The sequence below is a fragment of the Hippopotamus amphibius genome, chromosome 2, assembly GCF_030028045.1.
Source record: "Hippopotamus amphibius kiboko isolate mHipAmp2 chromosome 2, mHipAmp2.hap2, whole genome shotgun sequence".
In the NCBI taxonomy this organism is placed as follows: domain Eukaryota; kingdom Metazoa; phylum Chordata; class Mammalia; order Artiodactyla; family Hippopotamidae; genus Hippopotamus; species Hippopotamus amphibius.
The window spans coordinates 31,747,039-31,772,818 of record NC_080187.1 but is presented as its reverse complement, the minus strand read 5'-3'; the positions used below and the strand labels follow the sequence as shown (position 1 = coordinate 31,772,818).

At 39.7% G+C, this 25,780-nt stretch overlaps 1 protein-coding gene across 1 annotated transcript in view; it reads right to left on the bottom strand.

Moving 5' to 3' along the window:
* GRIN3A (glutamate ionotropic receptor NMDA type subunit 3A) overlaps positions 1-25,780 on the bottom strand; it is a 152,302-nt gene that overhangs the window by 29,572 nt on the left and 96,950 nt on the right. The window contains exons 4-6 of the mRNA XM_057722448.1: positions 21,471-21,616; positions 17,298-17,413; positions 9,551-9,702 (exon numbers count right to left, since the gene is read on the bottom strand). Of these exons, the coding sequence (XP_057578431.1) occupies positions 9,551-9,702; positions 17,298-17,413; positions 21,471-21,616 (414 nt within the window). The remainder of the gene's footprint in view (positions 1-9,550; positions 9,703-17,297; positions 17,414-21,470; positions 21,617-25,780) is intronic.

The window sequence follows — 25,780 nt, the reverse complement described above, 5'->3', positions numbered from 1 at the left end:
TACTTTTTTTTTTTTTTTCAAGCTGGAATCCTCAGAGTCTGGAGGTAACTGTTTAGCTCTGGGAATAATTAGGGAGGAGTCCCGTTTCATGTGATGCCCTCACAGATTTCAGTGTATGGAAATCTAACAAAGTGGAAGGAAGACCGTCTTTCACAATAGTCCTAATCAGTTTGAGCACTGTTCACACCTTTTAGTTGCATAGTAAATAACATTTCATAAATATTCATGAGTTCACTGAATTCAACCAGGGGAAAAGCAAAGACTATTAACAGTATGTGGTCATGGGTATAACTGATGCCCAAGCATCTCTGGTATATAAAAGAGAAGACCCTTATTCCCTGTTATCTGTTTACTTGGCCATTAGCAAGGGTGAAGGGGGGCACTTGTTGGAATTAATTTTCACTGTATCAGAATTTAAACTTCTGTCATTTATACTAACCAGAGAGCAACAGAGAAGCAGCCCTAACTTTGTGATGATATGGGATGAGGAGAAAACAAGACTAGAGAATTGTAGGTCTCTAGCTTATGCACCCAGCAACCCGACTTTGAAATACCATTGACCACATGTAAAGAAAATAGCTACTGTTGTTTCTTTAAAGATCCGTTTTGAGTTCAGGCTAATGGTTTGTATAAGCCACCTTCATGTTTTCCCACTTAAACCTAGAAGTTGAGTTGGACAAAAGGAATAACATGATACTGTAAATACTAGTTAATCCAGCACATTGCAAAACAGAAAATTCCAGAATCATGTATTTCTCAAGTACTCCCCCCAAAAGTCTTCAGTTCTATAACATGTAAGTAATGTAATATAAAAGAACATTTATGTTGGAATTATAAGATGCTTCTGCTTTTTTGGAGATGGGTCCAGGAGTAATTTTTTGCATGTGCTTAATATTTATCAAGTATTTTGTCTTCTATGAACATAGCTCTATACTCAGGGAAGGAGAAGGGAACATTTGTAAAACTAGGTGTTCTTCATAAACTACCTCATTAAATATATTTTATTACTTACAAGCAGACTCTATTATTATCCCCATTTTTGGGGTGAGGATGTGAAGTTTTAGAAGCTTCACAGCTTGCACAGACACAGTGATGGAGCCAGGAGTCAAACCCTAGTATGTCCACTTCTAGAACTGAAATTCTTTCCATTATTCCAGACTGTCTTCCATATGGAGACTAGAAAGGATGTCCCTGCCCTCGTGGAGATAATGGTGGGCTACAAAGCAGAACACAGGAAAAGTCAAAGACCTATAATTTACTCCTGGGTCTAGCTGTGGCTGCATAACAAGTGGGCCGGAGAAGGTGGCTGCCTATAATTTTAGAATCTCCGAGGAGGACACCACTCAAAGGACCTGGATCCTGTCCATCCAGTGTGGTTGGGTGTGATGTTTCTGGAGGGTGGGACCAAATTGCATTGCTTATAATTTCATGCCGTGGTGTCTTGCTTCACTTTACCGGGGATTCCCTCCTCCAGAAAGCCTTCTCTGATCCCTTCCTGCTCTTCCGTGAGTGAATCATGGGCTTGCCTATGTCACCGTTCCACATTGCATCTTCTACTGCTGCCCCTGTGGGGCATGGTCTAAGGGGTTTCTTCACAAATCTGTCTCCACCTGCCTGTGAGCTCTGTATTCATCTCCGCATCAGCTGCACCTGGTGTGGAGCTGGTGCTCAGGGATTCAAGACATGTTTGCTGAGAGATAAGTGGATGAATGAATGAATGAGTGAATTTGTTCTGGTAGTGGAGTAAGAGAAGATGAGGACTTTCTGAGACTGGGCTCTCTTTCTTCGTGTGCAGTTCCACTCCACAACACAAAAGGACACACGTACAGCTTTGTGTTTCTTCAGGTTTCCAGAAAGCGCTACCTGGATAGGTTCCATCTGACCTTATGCTTGGCTTAAATATTAAACTTAATTACTTAAGCTATTCCAAGGGAAGCACTCAGCTGTCAAGGTGGTTCTTGACTTACACAGGTTTTCAATTTAAAGCAATCTACAGTCATTAACTCTCCTCGCCGAGCCATAACTTTCATCAGGTTGAATAGCAGACAGTGACATTTTAAATTGAAATAGGAAGGAGTAGGGATGAGAGAGGTGCAGGAGGCTGTGGAGATGTGACCTAGTTGTCAAGAGCAAAAAAGATTGCATTAAAACTCACCCCTCCCCCACTCCCATACCATTCCGTTTGGGTCTTTAAAGATAAATTGCAAAGAAAATTGACAGGTATTGAAGCTTCTTGATGTAACTTGAGTGATTTCTTTGGCTTTCAGTGTATAGTTGACTAACCCATTCCTCCTCCCCACAAAAAATTAACAGAGGGAAGAATGGGTCTGCCAAGAGAAAGCTCCATTTTCTCAGTGACAAATATTAATAGGTTTCACACTAGATGCACATTTTGGTGGTCTGGGGCAGTGGTCAGGGATGGAGAGCCCACTCTGGAGACCAGTCAGTGCATTGTCCTCTGTGTCCCAGGATTTAGATCTGCAGCTAGTTATCGCAGGATCCCTCTACATGTACCTGCTTGAGAACCACAGCACTCTCTAAGCCAGACATGCTGCATGGCTCGATCTTAACAGGCTTCAGAGAACTTAGTTGATTTGCTGAAGGTCACTCGGTTCATGGCAGAGTCAGGACAAATATGATAACTACCTACTACCTATCAGACACTTTTATATACATTACCTCTGTTCCTTATACCAAACGGAATCATCAAATATCCTTCTCTCCATTTTGCAGAGGAGGATAATTTGTGTTCATGATTTTTTAAAAATAAATTTATTTATTTATTTTTGGCTGTGTTGGGTCTTTGTTGCTGAACATGGGCTTTCTTTAGTTTGGGAGAGCAGGGGCTGCTCTTTGTTGCAGTGCGCGGGCTTCTCACTATGGTGGCCTCTCTTGTTGGGGAGCATGGGCTCTAGGCATGTGGGCTTCAGTAATTGTGGCACTAGGGCTCAGTAGTTGTGGCACATGGGCTTAGTTGCTCCTCAGTCCATGGGATCTTTCTGGACCAGGGCTTGAACCTGTGTCCCCTGCATTGGCAGGCAGATTTTTACTACTGTGCCACCAGGTCCTAATGTGTTCATGATGTTTTGCTGTACCTTTTACATGTGGATATTTGGACACCATGGTTGTTTTTATGTTTGCACTTCTACAGTGGCGGTCCTAAAAACAAACCATTTACACTTCAGCTTAAAAAAATTACCTAATAATGAGCTTCACAAACATCTTCACTCCACCCCTGCTCCATGGCCCCATCCATTACTGGATGAAGTTCAGGAATGGGGGATGCCAAGGATAGGTAAGATCAAGAATCAATTAAAGGTCAGGTTGGGGCTGAGTGCCAGGACTGGGGTGAGGTCAAGGATTGAGTAAATTCAGGGATTGTGTGAGGGTCAAGTTGGAGGTGAGGTCATGGATGGAATGGAGCAAAGTTTCCTAATGTGCATTTTCCTTAATATTAATTAAAAAACACTGAAAACCATAATGATTTATTTTTAGACTGTTTAAAAATTTACTTTTACTTTTCCCTAGCCTATGTGATTGAGGTCTCTGGATTCCTGAAATAGAGCTCCCTCCACTGCAATGTTCAACCTCTTGCTTAGTACATCTTTGTTTCCCTAAACACTCAGTAACGACACAAGGAGACCCATGGATTTAGAGGCAGAAAATCTTGTAAAACCCCAGCAAGATATGGATTCAGCTGAGGCTCACAGAGATTCAGTAACTTTCCCAAGGACATAAAATGCCTCCTCACAGTAATGACAGAGCAAGGATACTCTGATGCCCAAGACCAAGGTCATTCCTGTGGCCTGGTTATCCTTCTCCCTCCTTCCTGATTAGTGCAAGACATGATCTCCCTCCCTGCAGGCTGGACCTCTGTCTGAAGGTACAGAAGCTGCACATTCTAGATGGTCAGGCTGCAGGTGCTTTCCTTTAGCTGGCCCCATCCCCACCTTCACCTGCCATGAGGGGCTGTTCTGGACATTCTTTTGCCCTTCCAGATCCACTTTCTACCTCTCCCCATCCCAGTTTGTGCCCTGGGGAGGTCCTCTGTGGACCACATTGACAGGCTTCCTTGGCTTAAGGCAGTGGCGGAAGATGGAGAGCCAGAGGAGACTGAGGTCAGGCACTTACTTCTGGGATCTCTCTCAGCAGGTCACTGTGGCATGGCCATGTCCCTAACCAAAGGCTACAGCTCCTATTAGAATGCCCTCCTGTGCCTCCCTGGGTTCTAGGAGTGGCTCTCTCCATTTTTTTCTTTGAGCTAAGGTGAGATAATGGCTCCTTCATTTACCTGCCCTGAGAGATTGCACTATTTCTGTTGGTTTCTTTAAACCGTACCTCTGCAAAGATTTTCTTGAAAACTCTCCTTAGCTACTCATTCCCTGACCAAACTGTTTCTCCTTCCTTCTTGACTATTCCCAGTTGATTAAAAGTCACATTATTCAACCCAAAATTTAAAGGAGACTTTCAAAAAGAGGTATCATCATATATCTTAATAATTCCTTGAAGAATTTTGGGATTTTGCTAAGCTGTGATCTGCTGCCTTCCTTTCCTGGTTTGTAAATAACAGATTTCACAAAACGGTTGTCCTGGAACCCTTAAATTCGGTCAGTGACTCAAAAAAAAAAAAAAAAATTACGTTTTTTTGCTGAGTCAGAGGAAAATGAAGGAAATTTAAAGCCTGCCATGTGTTTTCCCCTGTGGAATTGATCGACAACGAGTCTACTGTGGGCAGAGGCACAGCTGTACTAGGGGGATCGTGAAGAAACATCTGAGGTCAATTTAAAATTCCTCCCTGAAAATTGCTGGAGTCAGGTCTGCAGAATTGGACGTGCAATTTCCTAGATGACTCTGGGAGCAGATAAAGCCCTAGGATTAAAAAAAAAAGTGAGTTTATCCTCCAGAGAGATTGCACTAGACAGCTCTGGGGTTGCCAAGAGATGGGAGGTGAATAGATCAAGGTTCTCACAGGGGACCAAGTATTAATGTCCAACTGTGAGCAACAGGTGGAGAAAAAGCATCTTTCATGTCATGTTACCACGTAATATACTATATTATTCATTAGCCAAATGAGGATTTTTTTTTCAGAGTGAAATTAATTGTTTAATTACTTTGTGTGAACATATATGGACTAGGACAGTACTTGGAAAATGGGAGGTCAGAGGAATGTCTTCCTCAAGAGCACCTGTCAGGAGAGGTACAGAACACACCTGCTTCTGCTGTGCTCTGCTGCACTCTGCACCCCTGCCGCTGGGAAGAATGGAGGAGGGAGGAGCTCATTAAACCACCAATTGAAAACTCTTCACAAGAAGTTACTGAAGAGATGAAGAAGCTGAGACTGAGGTGAGTTAGTGATTTTCCCAAGGCAAGTGGATAGTAGAGGCAGGCTTCAAATATGGCTTGTCTGATTTCAAGTCCAGTCCTACTTTCTTCACACTAATAGCCCAGCAGTGTATGACAGTTGAGGCAAAAGGGATGGCAAGCAAAGTACTAACAAGCATGCCTCCTTCTTCTGACCTTTATTGGGAGAAAGATAACTCCCCAAAAACAGCAGGTGGAGACTCATGGATTGAGTGAAAGAAAATCTAGCAAGCAGAGGGCCTTCACAGAGGAGACCAAGCTCAGCCAATGAGCTGAAGATGAGTTTCATTTAATTACATTGTACCTTTGGATTCTGTGAGGGTGACACCCTGAAATTCTGCCTTAGGTTGTTCAAGACAAACATGCCAATAAGTGCACAAGTATATGCACTGCTGTTTAAATATACACAGGTGAGCATCACTGCATAGCAGCTTGTTACTGCACAGACCAGCATGTGCTGTAGTGCAGACCGCCATCACTGAGAGACAAGTGTGTGTTCTTAACATTTTCTGAGGCTGCAGGTGGCCCCCCTATCTCTACACACACAGATGTTATCAGAATCTTCCTTTATTTCTGTCTCTGAAGTTCCAATTAAGGGTACACCTCTCTTCCATTCTCCTCATTCCTACCTCTCATTCCCTTCCAAATTCAGTTGACCTGGAAAGTGGGCCCAGGGTTGTCTCAACAACCATAACTTGATCCTGATATCAGCCTCTTATCCATCTGCTTCCAGCTCACTATATCCAGAATTTCCCAAACACCTCTCTCCTGAATTTGTCCCATTAAAAGCCATGGTTGAAAAAAGATGTGGTGTGTTTTGCATGCATCATCTGAATAGTTTATGGCTTTGCTGATTATGCTTGTTTTTCAAAATCTGTCTTCTTTCTTGTCCACACTTAATTTGGTTTTGTTTGAAATTATTGATAAATCCATATAGCCCTGGAATAGTTATGGTGAAACCTCATCATCTTTAAGGATATAAGTTACTTTGTAGTTACTATATTTGGGTATAGGCTCAATATTTTACAAGCAGTATCTGCCTTAATTTTTACCACAATCCTATAAATTAGACATTATCACCTCAATTTGCAGAAGCTGAGGCTCAGAATGGCCAAGTAACATGCCTTGTATCACATAGGTGGTAGCATTCAAACCTATAACTGTCTCCAAAACCCATGCTTTCAACCATTATGCTATACTGTAAATATATTAGATATGCTCTTCTCAGGATGACATACAGGAAAGACCATAATCACTATATCAAAGCTGGGAGGGCTCTTGCAGGTGATTAAATCCAAAAACCTCATTGCCTAGAAGTGGTAGGATGGGAGAGGGTGTAGAAGAAGGGGTTGGTTGCCTATTTAGCATCCATTCTCCTGTCTTCTCCTTCCTAAGGGAACCCTGCTTTCATTTAGGTCTTCTCTATGGGACCATGTATTTCAGGCTGCCCCCTTATCAGTCCTGGGGGATGAGTCATGACTGACTGACCTATCACAGTGATCTCATTCCTCTCACCATTGATTGGCTTAGACACGGACAGATGACACAATTTTGGCCAATAAATATGAGAAAATCTACTGGAGAGTTTCTGGGAAGGTTTCCTCACCTCTGAAAAGAGCTGCAGGAGGATACCTGGAGATATCTATGAACTCCAGGAAATTCTCCTGATGGAAGGAGAGGAAGTATTAATATTTCTATTATTTACTATGCCAGTTTTTTTTTTACTCTGTCTTTCCATAAGTGATCTCTTATTCTTAGAACAAAATGGCAAGTCAGGTTTTATCATATCCATTCATGGATGAAGAAACTCAGACTTAAGAGCAGTTAAGTCACTCAGTTTTTACTTGGTAGAGCCAAGATGCAAGTCTGGAAATGTATGGCTTCAAATTTATCATGCTTTGTGTTAGATATTTTCACACTGGAATCCACAGATTTATGTTAGTGCTTGTTAGTCTCCAAAAGTATGTTCCCCTCTTTGTGCCCAGGTGGAGTTAGGTTCTGCGTCTGAAGAGCCCTGCACCCTCAGAGGCTTGCCCTGGGAGCCAGGCAGTCCATCCAGCTGACGTCTTGGTCTGATGGTCCTCTGAAGTGGCACAGCCCAGAGGTGCACTTTTGATCAGGGAGGTGCACATCATTCTGTATTGCTGGCTTTGAGGGCATGACAGGGAGGCGCCCTTTGTCTTGTCCAATGTCTAGCTGTCAACTTTGAATCACTTGGAGATTTTTGCTTGACTTAACCGTGGTCACAACAAATGATAGGAAATGCCAAATGATTGTTGCTTTGCGCAATTTAAGCAATTGGTTTGTTTATTTTCTTGGTTGAATTAATTCAGCTGACCAGTGTAAGCCCGATTTTATTTCTTTTAGGAAAAGCTATGCAAATATCTCCAAACAAATATAAAAATGCTTGCCTTACAGGGTTGTAGTGAGAACCAATGAGTTAATGTCCCTAATACAGTTTTTGTCACATGGTAAGAAACAAAGCATGCTAGTTCCCTAATTTTTTATTTTCCTCTTTGCTTCCTTTAAATCTTCACTCAATGACCATCTTCTTAATAAGATATAATATGAGATTACAAAGGGAGATATGATTCAGATTGCATCAGGGACTACAGCCAGGCTCTGAAGAAGGGAGGTTTCACCTGGGAGTTTATAACGAGAAGGCATTAGCTGGGTAAATGTTGGGGTGGGGAGAGGAAGAGTGTCTGGGAAGGAGGAGGCAACAGCATGTGTCAAGACCTCAAGGCAGGAAAGCCACTGTCGTATCTCCATCTGAAATGACCATTGTGGTGAGGCTGTAATGAGCCAGGAGGAAAGTGGCACAAGCTGCGGCTGAAGAAGTAGGCAGGGTCAAGTCCTGCAGGGCATTGCAGGCCATGTTCAGCATCTCAGATTGTTCCCTAATTAACACGGGAAGCCACTGCAGGCTTCTAAGTAGGAGAGTGATCTGCCATGTGGAAAACAAATTGGAGAAAGGCAGGCACGAAAATAGACCAGTCAGGAGACTTTTGCGGTGGTCCAGGTGAGGGATGATGGCTTGGACTAGAGTGATGACAGTGGAGATGGCAATAAATGGGCATATTTGAGACATATTTTATAGAAGGAAAAGATATGGTTTGTTGATGGATGCAGAAGGTGAGATGTGGGAGGCATTAAGGATCCCTGCCAGTTTCTGGAATGAGAAACTCGATCGACAGAGGTGCCATTATCCAAGATGTGAAGCACAGGAAGAAAAGCAGATTTGGGAGAGAAGATCAGGGTTCAGTTTTGACAAGTTAGATGTGAGATGCTTGTAAAATATTCAGGGGGAGATGTTAAATAGGAAGGTAGATATATGGTTCTGGAGCCCAGAAGAAGAGTTGGTGTTGAAATACAAATTTGAAAGTTGTTGGCAAAGAGAGGCTAATTGAAGTCATTATTGTTGGTTTTAGATTTTTTTTTAAATGTCACGCTGACCTTGTACTGCTTTATTTGGCTTCTCTTTTAAATATGGGAGCCTGTGGCCTTTGTTACACCTTTTGGTCTCCTATCTTAATCATCCAATTTCTGGCTCACTTTGCAGGTTTCTTTCTAATTACATCATAAAGGCAGAGCATTGGAAGAGAAAGATGTAGATTCTGACTGTTTGTGTGCCTTGGGCAAATCACTTAGGATCTCTGGATATTAGTTTCCCATCTGTAAAACAAGGCAATTGGTTGTTTTCAGTTTAAAAAATCTAGGATTATCTAAGAATTACCAGTTATAAGGTAATGTCTATCTCTCTAAGCAGGATTCATCACTGGACCACTGGGAAGTTAGATCTTGAGAATATTTTGAAGTCCACATAATGACCAGCAATTAACAGTTAAACCAAACACTGTTAATGTCAATCTCAGATACTGTTGTTGTAATGCAGAACAGCATTTCTTCTGCAGTTGTGGATGTAACATACAGGGAAAAAATAGAAGTCCAGACATTTACTCACCAAAATAGCATCATAGTTAAATCCAAGACAAACTTGTCTTACTGAAAATTCCTATAGAATGGGCATCCTTCACGTGAAATTAGGAGTAATCTAAATATCATGGTTAGTCTTAGGAGATGTAATAGCCTGGATTATTGGCTACAAAACACATATGACAGTATTTCCTCATGTTCTTCAAGGTAAAGCTGTACAAAGCATCAATATTATTAGCAGTTTTTCCCTTACCTCAGTGACAGCGAAACTTCTCTTGCCACAGGGAACCACCTTGTACCACTTGTCATGTAGCACGTCCATAAATCCATGTGACTTGTATTGACTTATTAGCTCGGATATATTGGAGGTCAAGGGAGAGTTGGGAGGGAGACCAATGCCGTATCCTAGGAGAAAATATAATCTCAGGTGAGTGTTTCACCTGAGCGGTTCCTGAGATGTTGCCACCACAGTTGCATGATATTGCTGTCAGATCTGGTAACAAGGGCATGGTGAGCTTTCACCATCTTTCTTTCAAAGGACTCAAAAATGTCCGAGGTACAATTACCTTGGATCTGCTACCTCTCTGAGTAAAAGAGATGAGTCTGGAAAGGAGAGGAATGAGCTGTGTACTGTGTAATAGGGACACATTGTATTCCAAGGTTTTCTGCCCTTCCCTTCAAGATATTTTTCAGAAGCTATCTTTGAGGGCTTTACCAGGGCTAGGATTCCCTATCTACTTCTCCCAGAACCCCTCCCCTGGACCTTAAATACACAAAATTAAATGAACTACAATCTCTGGTTTATGAAACACTCTCATCATTGGGGTCATGCATAACCCTCTTTTATTTTTTAGTAACAGAATGAGACCATGTGAATGTACAAATAGCATGAGTATTAAAACGTCAATAAAAACTTGTCAAAAAAAAAAGGGGTCTGGTAAAACCAAGTGTCGGAGCAAATGTAGATCAGTAAGATCACTTATTCATTGCTTGTGGGAATGCAAATTGATATACTCACTTTGGGAAACAGTTTGCTATTACTTTGTATACTTGAAGGTTTACAGGCTCTAAGACAAGCAACTTTAAGTACATTCCTAAAGAACTCCTCCACAACGACACCAGGAGATATGTACAAGAATGTTCTTAGAGGCATTGTAGCAAAAATTGAAAATAACCCAAATGTTGACAAGAAAATGGGTAAATAAATTGTGGAATGTTTACACAATGGAATATTGTATAGTGTGAATCATACGAACTAGGATGACATGGAATAACATGGATGACTCTCAGCAACACTAAGTGAAAAAGATCAGTCCCAGAAGATTACAGCATGAATCCATTGTGTGAATGTAAAAAAATTCAAAGCAAAACAGTGTATTTTAAGGAATTCATACATTTGTGATAAAAGCATATTTAGAAAAAATCAAGGAAATGATAAACCAAATATATGGGACAATGGTTATTCAAGGCAAGAGAGGTAGGGGAAAGGATGAAGGAAGAGCATGAAGAAGATGTAATTTGTTGTCAGTTTTGTTAATTAGCTTGGACTCTGTATCCTTCCTTGGTGTGGGGCTTTACTGTTACTTCACTGTTAATCTCTTTGACAATCCATGTGGAAGAGCTAATTACCTACATTTTGTCTTTAGCTTTTTGATAGTATAGTTGAAAAAAAGATGTATTGCCCTCAAGGTGATTGAGGAAGACAAATTGAAAATATAGCTAGCTCCTTTTTTCACATATAAAGACTAAAAGGCTGTCAAGAATCCAAAGATACTTCATGGAAACAAATATTTGCTATAACAATTCCATCTTACAACTTACTTCCAAGGACATTAATTTTTGTTCCTTTTAAAATTACAGATACACAAATCCTTTTTAAAAATGTGAGTCTGGAGATTTGTGTATAACTAATAAAAGAGAAGAAATAAATAATACAGAAAATTTTTTTTGCATTTTAAAGAGCTTTATGTTCTTTTTCCCCTGGTAATTTTGTTTGTTCCTTAACAATGGCGAGTCAAGGAAATGATGACAATGTCAAGGGCATGGTTAGAATTTTCCATTCAAAGAGCTATTTTGAGTGCCTATTTTGTGCCTAGTAGTTTTGTTTTGAAAGGCAAGACTGACAATAAAAGACTGTACACGGGCAGCCTGTTCTTCTGCTGATTTTATCATTAAATAACATTTTTTAAAAGTAATGGGTAACTATAAGGAAATAACCAATTTTCTTTAGAAACTTTTATTATAATGAAAGCTACTGACAATTCAGTTGCACAGACATTCATTCAGTACTTATTTACATGTGAGGCACAATACTAGTCATGTGTATGATAATATTTGCTGACTAATTCACACATTTATTCATTCACTCATTGATCCATTCAATGACTATTTACTTAGTGACTAGGCACTGTGTTAAGTGGTTGGGATTTAGCAGTGAGCAAGGTAAATATGGTCCCTGCTGTCATGGAGTGTACACTCTTTTAGGGAGACAGGTATTAAACAATACACACATAATGATTATTTCATTACAACTGAGACATCCCAGCTTGTACCAGCTTGAGGGAGAAGAACTGGGACTTATACAAACGAATAGTAGAAGAACTTGGAACTATCTGTTGGGTGTGGGTTGATGGTCAGGATAATTAGGCCAGGTTTGCAGAATAATTTATATTTTTCCCCTGAGGCAATAATTTTCAACAACAATTTCTAGTACTTATGGAGGGCTTACTATACACCAAGTACTTGTCTATAATAGACTTTTTACATGCCTTACCCCACTTTGTAGATCATGCACTAGTCTAAGATTGCATGCTAGATTGTGGCATAGAGGTCAGTTAAATCTCTCTGGAATTTTAATAATGAGAACTAGAAGATACTGAGCCCTACTTTGTGCCAGATACTATTCCACATATGTCTAATCCCTATATGAACCCATGCAGAATAGAAACTTAAATATTGAATAAATATACGGCCCAAGGTCACACAGCTCATAGTTGGCAAAGCTAGCATTTGAAATTAGGTCTCTGAGTCTAAAACCAATGATCTTTCCACTGTGTCCATTACAGCATGTGACCAAGGCAAAGCACTACTTGCTCTATTCCTCCCCTTCAAACAGGCCCTATCACTACAATCATATTGATATAATCTCCCCAAACCAGGCAATGCAGTAAAAAACTACAATCATCTAAACTGGTGGTTTGAATTCAGCAGACACAAATTTATATTAATCATGGGCAGTCTTTGTCATAAACTTTTCAGTAAGTTGTATAAATATGGTGTAAGTACAGCCCCAACTGGTATATGATTGTACATAAATGAGGAAATTAACTAACAAGGACCCTCCCTGACTATATTGTTTCTCCTAAAAATCCTCTTAAATCCAATAATTCCAGCCCACGTTAGTGTAATCATGGCAGAATTGTTTTCATTTTTCGTTTGATAAGCATTTCTTGCACACTTACTCTTCTTTTATTAATTCCGTAAATAGGGGTTGTATGCTATTCTGTCCCAGACACACTGCCAAGTGCTATGGAGTTTACCAAGTTAGATTAGGCACTGAGTCTGTTCATAGGAAGCTCATGGTGGCACAGGGGAGACAAGGCATGCATGAATCACTACACAGCATGATAGGATGTTATGGGACTTTTCTTGAGAAAAAAAGAGAGGTAAGTCATAAATTCAATAAACATGAAGTGTAATGACTAGAATCCAACGAGGAGGATGAAGAAAACTGTGACATTAAGAGGAGAGATTGCTACCAGATGAAAGGATGAGAGAAGACATCTTAGAGTGATTCTTGGTAGTGGTATTTTGGATAGATGAGACCAAAATGCATGATAAGAAAATTTAAAAATCTGAAATTAACATTTACAATAAATTTACATATTCTGAGAATGGACTTGGGCACTACAAAAAAAGTATAAAAGTTGCCTTAGGGAAAAAGCTATATTGAAGTTGCAGAGACATTTATAAAAAATTGCTACATACAAAATAATAAATATTAAATCACTCCAATCCATCATGTCAAGGTTAATTTGTAATCGACCACTAAAAATAGAGTACTGTTCTTTAAAATTTTTATTTTAATACATATATTAAGTATTGATATTTTATTGGCATTAATCATAATTATTATTACCTAATTAAAACAAACTATGCATATGGAACAAGGGTGAAACAGGAAAAAAAAATTCAGTGGCAATTAGAAGAGGTATGTGTTAAAGACAAAAGTCAATTTTATTCAGAAACATAAAATAGTAAAACCATTTCTGTCCTCTTTATCAGCTGCTTTTCAAATTTGATTGTGTTCATTGGTCAAAGAATTCTTATCTTTAAATTGCTGACTCAACTTAGCAGCATGAGTTGTTTTCATTATCATTAGAAACGTGGCTCAGCAATAAAGACGAGGTTGACTATTTCGTGGTTGATGGATGAAGCAAAATGGAATCCTTCAACCCTAGAGATGAAGGCTTCGGGCACCCTGGAAATTGGATACAGCTTAATAGCCCAAGAGAACAATTTTCAGAATAGAATTCTGATCTTTTCCCCACGGATAAATCAGTTTTACTCAGCTAAGAGTGGTGGAAATATAGTTTGGCTAGCAAATGTATAGTTAGAAATTCATAGACTACAAAATTCTTCCTGAAATGTGGTTGGAAAATAGATATTTTGAAAATAAGATCTTAGATAGTGTTAAAAAGACTTCAGGAAGAAAGATTAATGCAGTTTTACGGTCTGTCCTTGGAATACCATATATAGCTACTCCAGGCAATGGTTGAGAACATATTGGAACAGCCGTAACCTTAAAGGAGACTTGAAAAATGGGTTTCCCTTACCCCCAGCACATCAAAGTGGAGGAAGCAGTGAGTGTGAGAAGCTGAGATATATGAAGGCTATCTATCCTGGGATAATTTATAGTGAATTGGTCTCAATCTCTTAATTTAATATAATGAATAATAATTTATTGGGCACTTACTATGTGCTTGTACATGCTTAACGTATTATTTTACTTACTCTTTACAAGAACTCTGTCATAGGTGCACTATTCACAAACCATCATGCAGATGAGGAAGCTAAAGAACAGATTAAGTGACTTGCCCAATGTAGCAGAGTTAGTAACAGCAACTCTGTTCTAACCCAAGCACTCAGACTCCAGAGCTAGTGCTCCCACACTGTATTAAATAATCAGAGGAAAGCAAAATAACAAAACAAACTCAAAAATGGGCAAAGATCTTTGGTAGAAAGGTCACAGATCATTACTGTGCAGTTCTGTTACTCTTTCTTCTCATTTGACCTTTACTGTCAGCTAAGTCCAATGCATAAATTTGGGACATGTATTCATTTATTTCAACACTTTCTTCTTTTCCAGAGCACACAATATGTCTTTGTGTCCCTGGTGTATGGTTTTTAATATGACCAGAGACTTTCCATATGTTCTTGAATTCTTAATAGTTTTGGTTTGCTGCACTGAAGATTTATGAAAAGGTTTCAAACTCAATGTGAGCTATTATCTCTCATTTGTCTCATGCTGACCTTTAAGCTTTAAAGAAATGCAGAATGGTGAAGTTGGGAGGGGTATTCAGTCGTCACATTGAGTTGGTATAATGTCATTACTATAGAGAGTGAATGTATATTCAGCATGAAGGAATCAATGGACTCCATTTCCCTTCCTAAGTTCCTGAAGTCATTTAAGCACTTTAGAAAGCGTATGCAGACTTTCAGCGTGCTTTTCGTTTACCTATACTAGTAAGTGAATTAGGTACTTATTTCAAATACAACCTAATGAGTTATATAATAGGTAATACATCATTTATTACATAACTGTTGTATGGTTTGCACTGTACTAGATCCTGTGAAAGGTTATAGATAGACATATGAAATATTCCTGTAAGCTAAATGGGTAAAAATTGTTCATAAATTGCTTTTATGATATATTTATGCCTATAAGTCTAATTAATTAATAATAAAGTTCACATTTTCATAAGTTCAAAAAACGTAAATATTGTTAAAAGAAAGCATATAATACTTTTAAATTTCATACAGAGAGAAATATTCTGTAAAAATCTATGAAATTAACTTTTTTTAAAGCATCAATCAAGACTTTTACTAGTATCTCTATCACAAAGTTGTTTGTAACTTTTAAGTATCTGCCCTTTGTGTTTTACCAAGTTCTGCTTTTAGGTTGTAAACTTGTTCGCAGAGGCAATATTGAATTAAATTTTCTGATTTGCACCTTACCCAGAATAACCCAGCAGTGGTTTTTTTAGAATAAGCCAACAATGATGAGAATGTTCTCTGTATTCAAATCTGTAGTCTTTCTGCCCTCTTGCAGAGAGAGCACTTACTTCCTTGCGCCATTTTGTATTTATTCCCTTTGAAAACAATGTGGTGTCTAGAGATGATGGGAACTGCAAGACACCAAATCTCATGAGCACAGATGGAAATGTAAACAGGAAACCAGTGGGGAGTTAATTGTGTGGCATCTGGCACTGGGGTCTAGCAGAGGCAAACAAGCCATCTCACCACTGACTTTTGACAAGATAGACTTGCCCCCTGAAGGCAAAGGTGGAAAATAGAGTCCCTCATTCTTTTGCCCACTACAAATGATTCATTGTTAACAGCTGCTAATGGCAAAAGGGACCTCAATTACCCAGTGCATCTAGGACAGAAAAGAAGTAAAATCCCTTCTACATCCCCAGATGCCAAAAAAAAAAGGGAATTTTTCCATTGTTACATCAGAATGAGGTTATATAATGAATGTTCTTTTGGTTTTCTAGTTTTTGTTTGGCTTTTCTTTTCTTTTTGTGCCCTGCTACATCAGACTGTTCTGTTAGTAGAGGACCCCTACCACTAAATCTCTCTCTTCCTGAGTTCTATTCCTGGTTGAGGTGGAGGTCGCTTTGCCTGGGGAGGGGATTGATTTCTCTTAGGAGAAGGCTTGAAGAAACAGCAGCAGCTGTTACATTCTCATTCATCACAAAAACCAAGACGAAGTAAAAAATTTGCTGATGTGTTTAGGAACCAACTTGTGGTTGGGGAATTGGAATCTGAATAGTCTTGATATACTAGTTAACATACAGGAAAGTATAGTTTTCTGGAAATAGGACTTGGGCACCCCCATGGGATTGTTTCAAGTCAAAGTGCTTTCTGACAAGTGAGTATGGCTGTTTTGGGAGCCAACATATACTGTCAGAGGAGGGAAGCTGGGAATTGGGAGATGTGAAATTTGCTGGTTCAAACTATCAACTCCATATATCAACTGTCATCCAGAATGAAAGGAGCTACTGACAGTGCAGTCTTTCTTTGGTCCTGAAGTTTGATTGATTGGCTGACCAAGTTGAAAGCAAAAATTTGCTGCCAGAGGGGAGAAAGACAAACCTCAGGTCCCAAACAAGGTTTTGTTTAGGACCCTTAGAGGTTACTGAACTATAGAAGTCGATTTTTTTTTTTCTGCTTATTTTTCAACTAGTGAAAACATTTATTTAAGGACCATGAGATTTGGATTCTAATTCCAGTATTATCATCTAATTGTATGGTTATGAGAAAGTGATATAATGTCTCTGGGTTTTCCTGTGGATAAAACTGAGTAGATGGGATTAAATCAACACTGGGGTCCTTCCAGTTGTAATGCAATCATTCTAGTTTTAGCATCAGATTCATTACAGGATTTGGCCATTAGAAAAAAAAGATTAAATTAAAACTGGACTCCCTATTTATTACACTGTGTCACCACTCCCAGATATCTAAAGCAACATTGTTTGGATAAAAAGTTTTGGTTGTTGTTTTTCTAACAACTGGTGGAAACAAAAATACGTTTGTGGAGTAGGTGGAAAATAAATACCTAACTTCAGCAACTTAATGGCTGAGTGCTTAAGAGCTGAAAATGAAAACAAGGGAAGATGAATAGCTCTTTGCCTCTGACATTGACAGTTGTGACTTGCTAGGTTGGGAAACTGAGCACATCCCAAGTAAAAAGTGAATCAAGAATGACTGATTAATACCTTCTATGGCAAATGGCTTCCCCACAGTTAGAAGTTTGCAGTCAGCATCTACTGACACTTCATAATCCAGAAGGGCTTTGTCCATGATGAAGGCATCTAGTTTCTCTGGATCATTCCTATGTTTAAGACCAAGAGAAGAAAAGTGAAAAATGATTCATTAATAGACAGGAAACACTAAGGCTGACAGCTGGCTTTTGTTTAGGGAACAGAAACCCGGACAATAAGGGCAGTACAAGGTGGGCAGCTGCTGGCTCTGCCTTGCTGACATCTCACTGACTTGCAGAGAACAGACCAGGGGAAACAGACACTTTTATAAAAGAGCATGACGTCCTTCCAGTGGGTTCATTTATGAGTTTCCTTCACTGCTTCTAAACCCAACAACAAAAGCAGAGTGACTCAATTGAATGGGAAGGTTAATAGTGAGGGTTCATTTCTCTTACATTAACTGAACGACTTACATTAACTATAAGCATTGTATTTATTGTTCTCCATACATTTTACCCCTTGTAATGACCCTGAGGGGGGTGGTAGTATCCCATTTCAACAGATGGGAAAATTGAGGCTCAGAGAGTCAAAGTAACTTAATCTAGTCTCCACAGCTAGTAAGTGTTGGAGCTGGGGTTTCATTAATCAGTGTGTGAAAATTCTTAATTCTTTCTGTCATGATCACTATCATATTCTTCAGAGATCAGGCATTATTTCACACTAGGGAGTATATATTAAGGAACTGCAAATAAGAGATCCAGCACGCTTGGGAAAAAGGGAGTTCAGGTCTCTTTGGTGTCCATAGGCTGGTATTCAATAAATGGAAGGGGAAGCATATGTAATAGATCTTTGTGATCTGATTTATTAATATCTATATAGATTCATGTTTCACTCTCATCCCAGAAGGCAGTTCAGGCAAAAATCATTTAAAGGCAGATGTTTCTGGACTGTATCAGTAAGTTGGCTATGGGCTGGACTCAAGATGCCAACAGACACCTTGTGCATCCTTCATGTGTTCTCTCTGGTTTTTGAACATAGACACAGAAATGGTCCCAATGAAGGCAGTCAGCACAGCTGAGTTCCACTTACAAAGGTGGCAAGGGAGAATGAGTTTCAAAGGGAACTGTTTAAGATGATGCAATGACTCTTGTTTTCAGCTACCTCAAAATTTTTTTGGAAAGGTATAGGACATACATACATCCCTTTAGTAAAGGCTTTCTGATCCTCAGGGCTATCCAAAAAGCTTGGCAAAGAGAACAACCCTTCCCTATCCCATCTGGGTCCAGTCATTCCTCTCTTAGAGCCAAAAGTGAGGTTGTTGGAATTCAGTACATAGTAGTAGCGTCTAAACTCAGAGGAGAACATGGCTAGGGCCCATCGAAAATCTAAAAGAGAAATACACCCCTAGACACCTCTAAGATTCATCATTGAGCAGCAAGTACCTTTTTGATGGCTATGTCTGGGCCACACATGAACAGATATTAAGTAGGTCAGCTTCCCTTCTTGGTGCCAGTGACCATTGCTTCCTCTTCCTACTCTTCCAGAAAGTGAAATAGCCACTTCAAAATAAATCCCTTTTCCAGGGGTATTGGATTTAAGTTACAATGAGGCCTATGTTTAACTTCAACCAAAATGAAAAACATCTCCCAGCTCCAGATCTGTGGGAAGCTCCAGAAAGGGCTGGGGGTATGAACTGTCTCCTGGAAGCTGACAATGAGGAACCTTAATGCAATTCTGGCAGTAAAAAAAAAAAAAAAAGTCAAGCTGAAAGATGTTTCTCCCATCAAAGCTTTACTCTCACAGTACCAGAATGTACCTTGCGAGCTATAAAGGAACAAGTTACCAATTACTAATACTCTGCAAATATTTGTGGCAGCAATAACAATACCAAAAATTAGGGCTCAGTTTTTCTAACCAGTACTTCCTGAGGTCGATCTCAGTGGTATCCCTAAATAACTCCTCATGATTTTGAATTGCAAAGTGAAGTTATGCATGGCAGATCTCTATTGCATAGCAAGGCAAGGAGCAATTAGCTCACAGACTCCCATGGGGCCCTGAGTCACTGGTAAGGAAGTGGCAGGGTTGATACAAGTATAAGGAACTTCTAGACTGGCTGAATTATTCTTATAGCTGGCATGGCCTACTGTTGTTTCTCCCAGCATAAAATCATGCTGTCTTTTTGAGCATTCATTTAATAACACATATACCACAAACCAGTCATATATAAACATACTAAAAGTAATTAATACTTTAATAAGGATTCATTCATTGGAATACTGTCACCTCAGAAGCAGGGCCCTAAGTGAGTAGGACGAAGCCCAGGGGAGTTCGGATGGGTGAGAGGAGGGGCAGGTTTAACACAGGAACCTGTCTTTACAGGCGACTCCAGTGGTTGGTGCCTTGCAGGTCAGGGTGCTGGGATGTCAGGGGGTAAGTTGAGGACTGTGGTTGTTTGGAGTGGTGGCTAAGAGCATAGGCTGTATCTGGGCCAAAAGTGGAGAGAGAAGACCCGAGGGAAGAAAGCAGAGGGCATTAATGATAAGCTCTGTTCCAATTTCACCTCAATCTGTGAGTCACCAGGGAGCTTTTTAAAATGCAGATTCTGGGATGGGGCCTGAGAGTCTGCATTTCTCACACACACCCAAGTGCTACCTGGTACACAGATGCTGCTGGAATATGGACGATTTTTTGAACACCAAGGACCTACTGTCCGAGTTTCGTCTCTAGACTAGCCTGCTGCAGGGGTTGGATTCTGGAGATGGGGTTTTAGTGCTGACTCTGCCACTTGCTAGCTGGATGTCCATGGACAAATTGCTTCTTTTGGGGCTTCAGCTCCTTCATCTGTGCCTGTTTTCCTAACAGTGTCTTCTCTCGAGGCTATAGGAGGGCCAGCTCTGAGCACTGGGGCCTTCTAGGTGAAGATTCCAGAATAAATGCATACCCTGAGTGGAGTGGAACTGGGGCCTGAAGTAGGGCCTTATGGCTCCCTTTCATACTGTGAGGAAGGCCCAGTTTGTCAGCCATTACTCTCTAGCGGGGAGCCATCACTGTCTCCCTGACATCTTATTCTTTCTCTCAGTCATGAATTTCCCTGAAGGAAAGGATAAAGAGAAGGAGCTGCGAGGCAAAGGAGCACGAAACTCTGTGTCAGAGAGGGAATCTAATGGTTTCATGTTCTTGAAAAATTGAATGTGCCATTTCATAGTGCTTCAACACTATATATAAATCTGCAGATCTGAGGACACAAGGCTTCCTTTCTAGACTCCAGCTTAGTTCATAAAATTGTGTTAGGCACTGATTACTAGAGCTCTTGAGAAACACAGAGCCCCTATGTCCCATAAAATTATTTATTTCCCTTCTTAAAAAAGAATTTGAGGTGCCTAGTTCTCCTGTCCATTGGGCGAGATTATTGTGTTTGATGATAGAGAAATCAGCTTCCTTGTGCTGCACAATTCTAGGGATTGGAGTTTGAATGTATGTCATTATCCCGAGACCATCAGGCAGGAGGGAGAAGGCTGCGTGCTGTGGTGCTTATCAGGAGCCATCCATTCCCTTCTCCCAGGCAGACTAGATGAGCAGATCCATAACTGCACCAACCCCTTTGGCATTCCGCTTCACTGAATTACAGGCTCTGCTAATCTGCCACGGCAATGTGATGGCTCTTGATTGCTTCTCATAAATGCTGATGAGAAGGATGTAGGCATGGGAATCACTGCCTTTTATCTTCTTTCCTTTCTACAGGAAATCTCTAAGATAAATTCCACTTCCTTGTGGCAAGAGGAGACAGTCCATGGGCTTAGAGATTCACTGTGAAGGAAAGGGTTGCTTTGGGACACTTTATCCTCTGGCCACATTCCCTGAGCGTTTGATCATTTCAGCGCCATTGTTTTCGCAAGTGATGTCAAGCCAACATTTACTTCCCCCACCATCTGCTATACTAATGACCCCCCTGGCACTTTGATCAAAGCTACTGCCAACCTGGGACTGTGCAGGTAACTAGTAAACTAGGTCACATAATTAAACACACATTTATTCCATACTGCCTCCTGGATCTCACACGGTGTGAAAAATTACTGAACACAAAATGGGTATATTTAGCTATCGTTTAAAAAAACCAACAAACACCACATCAGTAGCAAGAATTCTTTTTCATTGAGAACTTTTTGGATCCAGGAGGTTGAAACTCACTTCAGATACTCCACTCCATCAGGGGTGGCTGGTACATTGTACCTTCTCATATACTCATGCATCTCTGGGAAGCTTTGCTTCACATAATCTTCAGCACTGCTTTCCCGGACAGTTCCAAAGCGGAAGCCTTGAGAGGGATGATGTAGCTATGAGGCAGAAAAAGAAATGTCTTTAATATAAATTATTCTTAGCATTGTTTTCAAAATTTTCTTTTTCCATCATTCTTTGGACTCCAATAACGACTAAGAAGTTTTCAAATGCGCACAGTCATAAACGCAAATTTCCATGTGCCATGTGTACATGCTCTTTCAAACAAGCTTTGACAGAAGTAACTGTTCTGTCTTCACGTAAATAACTGTTCTGTCTCCAGAAGCAAACAGGTGAAAACAACAAACAGAAAATACAAAACAGCTTTCTTCTTTATATCGAGAACCATCAGAATTCTTTAGAAACTATAAAATGGCGTGTGGAATCAACCTTGGTATTATAAATTGCTTATCAGGCAAAGCATAAAGTTAAGATAATAAACTAAAGATGGTGCCCTTCCTTGGTTAGAAATACACAAAGGCCAAGTTAAAACCTTGCATCCTGAGATTGACATATACATGATCCCAAACTGTGAATACATCTCTTTTATTTTTATTGGTCTTTATGCTGCAGTATATTTTAAGTTTCTTGAATTTATTTTTAGTGTGATTGTGAAATGATCTCATTCCTTTAAATAACTGTATTATCCAGTGCTGAGTCATGCTGTGTATTTGCTGAAAAGGAATGGTATGTAAGACAATTAGCAGCAACAGAGGAGGAGGGTAGCAGGAGTAGATCCAGTGGTGGCACAGTTCTCCAGGATTGCAAGACCTCACAGTGAGGAGAGGCAGTGCACTGAGAGTCCTGCAGAGGCTTTCTGTCACTAAGGATAATAAAGATGCAGCACATGACACAGTATAATTCATGGACATTGTACAGAAGTGTTAATATAGGATCTAGACTCATTTCAAATATAAGAATGAACTGGGATTGGGCTGTATTATGAAAATAGTCAAATGTATTGTAGTAAGGAATATCTTAGAGATTATGCCTCTCCACAATTGTTACATTAAAGTTCTTTAACTTTTTTGTTCTGCTTCATGTTAACGTATTTGATATCATTGGTTCTGACTGCAGCCCTGGGGACAGGAATTCACTGATGGGCTTCATGGAGTGTATAAAGCTCCTGAAATTGTAGGCAACATTTTATGTAAATATGTGTTTGTAATTTTCTTTTATAAGGAAGATAGTACAGTTTCATTTTTTTTTTAAAAAAATTAGGTTTTCAAGTTGTTTATAGCTCCTACAGGTTAAGAAATTACTGAATTCAGTAACAGATGTTATATTCGAAGATTAATTAGTTTTGACACACACCAAAGGTCTAACAATATGGCAATAGTTAAATAAATTGTTGGGTTGGCCAAAAAGTTTGTTTCTTACGGAAAAACCCAAATGAACTTTTTGGCTAACCCAATATATGCCACATCCTTATAGAATGTATAAATCATGTTTGTGAAGCACGTTTAATAAAACAAAGCAAATTCTCACATGGAAAATGGAGAAAAAGCTTTTGTATGGTCTGACCAAAACTAAATATGTATAAATGATATGACCCTCCACATTTACCATATGTGTATATGTACACACGCACACACATATCTTGGAAAAAATATATCAAGATATTAGCAATGATTGTTCCATTGGTGGTGAAACTACAGGTATATTTATTTATAGATTGTTGACAGAAACATGCCTCATATTTGTAAGTAAAAAAAAAACACCATTTATTTTACATTCAGTGAGAATAATCACTCATTAATTTATTCAATATTTTTGGTGGGCAACTTTGTATAAGTTTCAAAGTTACTGGGCCTACAAAGGTAAATGCCTGCAATCATTGCCACAAAGGGACTCAGCACCTGGTTTGTGGTATTTCTTTGGAGATCCCACTGTTGAGCAAGTGATATGGCAAACCCTTGTGTTCCACACACTGGACAATTTCTAATGTTTTATGCCAGCATAACCTTAATGAGGCATCAATAATAACAATAGCTAACATTTATTGAATATTGTGTGCCAAACATGATGTTTACCTGCATTATCTTAATACTCATAAAAATTTTATGAAGAGGGCTCTATTAATACTTCCTTTTTAAAGATTAATCAACTGGGGACTTCTCTGGTGGTGCAGTGGTTAGGAATCCGCTTGCCAGTGCAGGGGACATGGGTTTGATCCCTGGTCTGTGAAGATCCCACAAGCCCGTGTGCCACAACTACTGAGCCTATACTCTGGAGCCCGAGAGCCACAACTATTGAGTTCATGTGCCACAACTACTGAAGCCAGCGCCTAGAGCCTGTGCTCCGAAACAAGAGAAGTCACCGTAATGAGAAGCCCGAGCACAGCAACAAAGAGTAGCCCCTGCTCACTGCAACTAGAGAAAGCCTGGGCGCAGCAACGGAGACCCAATGTAGCCAATAAATAAATAAATCAATAATAAATACATAAATTTATTAAAAAAAGATAAATCAACTGACGCTCAGAGAAATACAGTGAGTAATAAATAAGAGTAAGTAATAAAAGTAATAAGATCACACATCTATAAATATCAGGGACTGGATTAGAACCGGTGTCTGTTTGACTTCAAAGCCCACGCTATTACCGACCACATCACCCTGCCTTCCAGCTCATGGCAGCAAATGGAGAGAAAATGTCTATTAGAATGAACTCACTAGTCTTTTAAAATATTCTCCTTAAGCCTTAGGCTTAGGCTGCTCTCACAATAGCACATTGCAGCCCTATGTCTTGACCAGGGCAAACCATCAGCATTCTGTTTGTTCATCACCTATCCATTTTTTAAGGCCTAGATCAAGACTCTCTTTACGAAGTCTTTGGCCTTGTCTAACTTCATCCTTCTATCCAGGAAGAATAAAAACAAAAATGACTTATTTACCTGTGCTGATACAACACCTTGTACATACATAATATGTAGGCTAGGTACTGGTTTAGCCATCTTTCATACTTTTCATGCGTATCTCCTTTGATCCTCCCAAGAAACTTATGAGGTATTCCTATTATCTTCCTTTCATAGATAGAGAAACTAAAGATTAGAAGGTTGGTTATTTGCCCAAGGTCACAGAACTAGTAAACGTTGGATCTGGACTTCGAACCCTGATAGGCTGATGGAAAATAGTGCGCTCTGAACACTATAAACTGAGCTTCTAACACAATGTCACACTGACTCTTGGTCTGGTCATTACAAAACTTGCTACTTATGTGCCAGGCAGTGAGCTAAGGGCTTTGCACATTTTGAATTCTCACAAAATCCTGCAAGCTAGATGTTATTTTCTTATTTTACAGATTAAGATGCTGAAGTTTGGGTAAATTAATAATTGAATTCTCTTGCCATAAGCAAGATTCAGCCCATGTTCTTTTCCCTAACATGCAGACCAGGTTTTATTTATTGTGGACCACAGTTACCTATTATGACACTTGGCACCTGACAAGGGGTCGATACATGTGTGTCAAATCAATTAATTTTACCACTATTCTATCCTCTCTTCACCCATTTAACTTCTATTCATCCTTCCACTCTCAGCTCAGTCATCACTTCCCTAACTTGCTGTCTAGGCCAGATGCTCCTTTCCTAGGCCTCATAGCACACATACCTTTCTTTTGTAGAACCTATCACAGTTGCGCTTTTAAAATTTAATTGTGTGTAACAGTTTGATGTCTAGACTTTCAGCTTCTTCACTGGACTGGAAGCTCTATGTAAAACATTTAATTAACTGTTGTATTCCCATGCCTTCCATCATATAGTTGCTGACTAATGTGCTTGGTGAATGACTGACAGATTCTTTGAACCCAGAGGGAGATGAGAGCTTTGTCATCCCACTAAGCACAAAAGGGACTAACAACATAGCATACAACTCAAGCTTTTGAGATGAACCCTCCATTTGAGGTAAAAGGATCTGAGGTCAGTAATTAGAATACTTTGTCTTATATGTGAAAATAATCCTTTTTAGAAGTCCATCTTTTTCACATTATGCTGTGGCACTATTTTTATGGCCTGTGAACTATTTCTAGGCAAACTCTGGACCTCTTTTCTTTGCTGAGTGTGTCCATACAGCACTCCTTCCCAAGACACTGGAGGGAGTTGGGAACCAGCAGATCCAGGCTTGGAATTCCAGAGGACTAGCTAGCCCTATGTGTTATCTGCTTCCCATGTTTTCCTGCTCCCTTTTGCTCGTGGGCTCCCTCATCTACTTGGCATGGCTCTCACGCC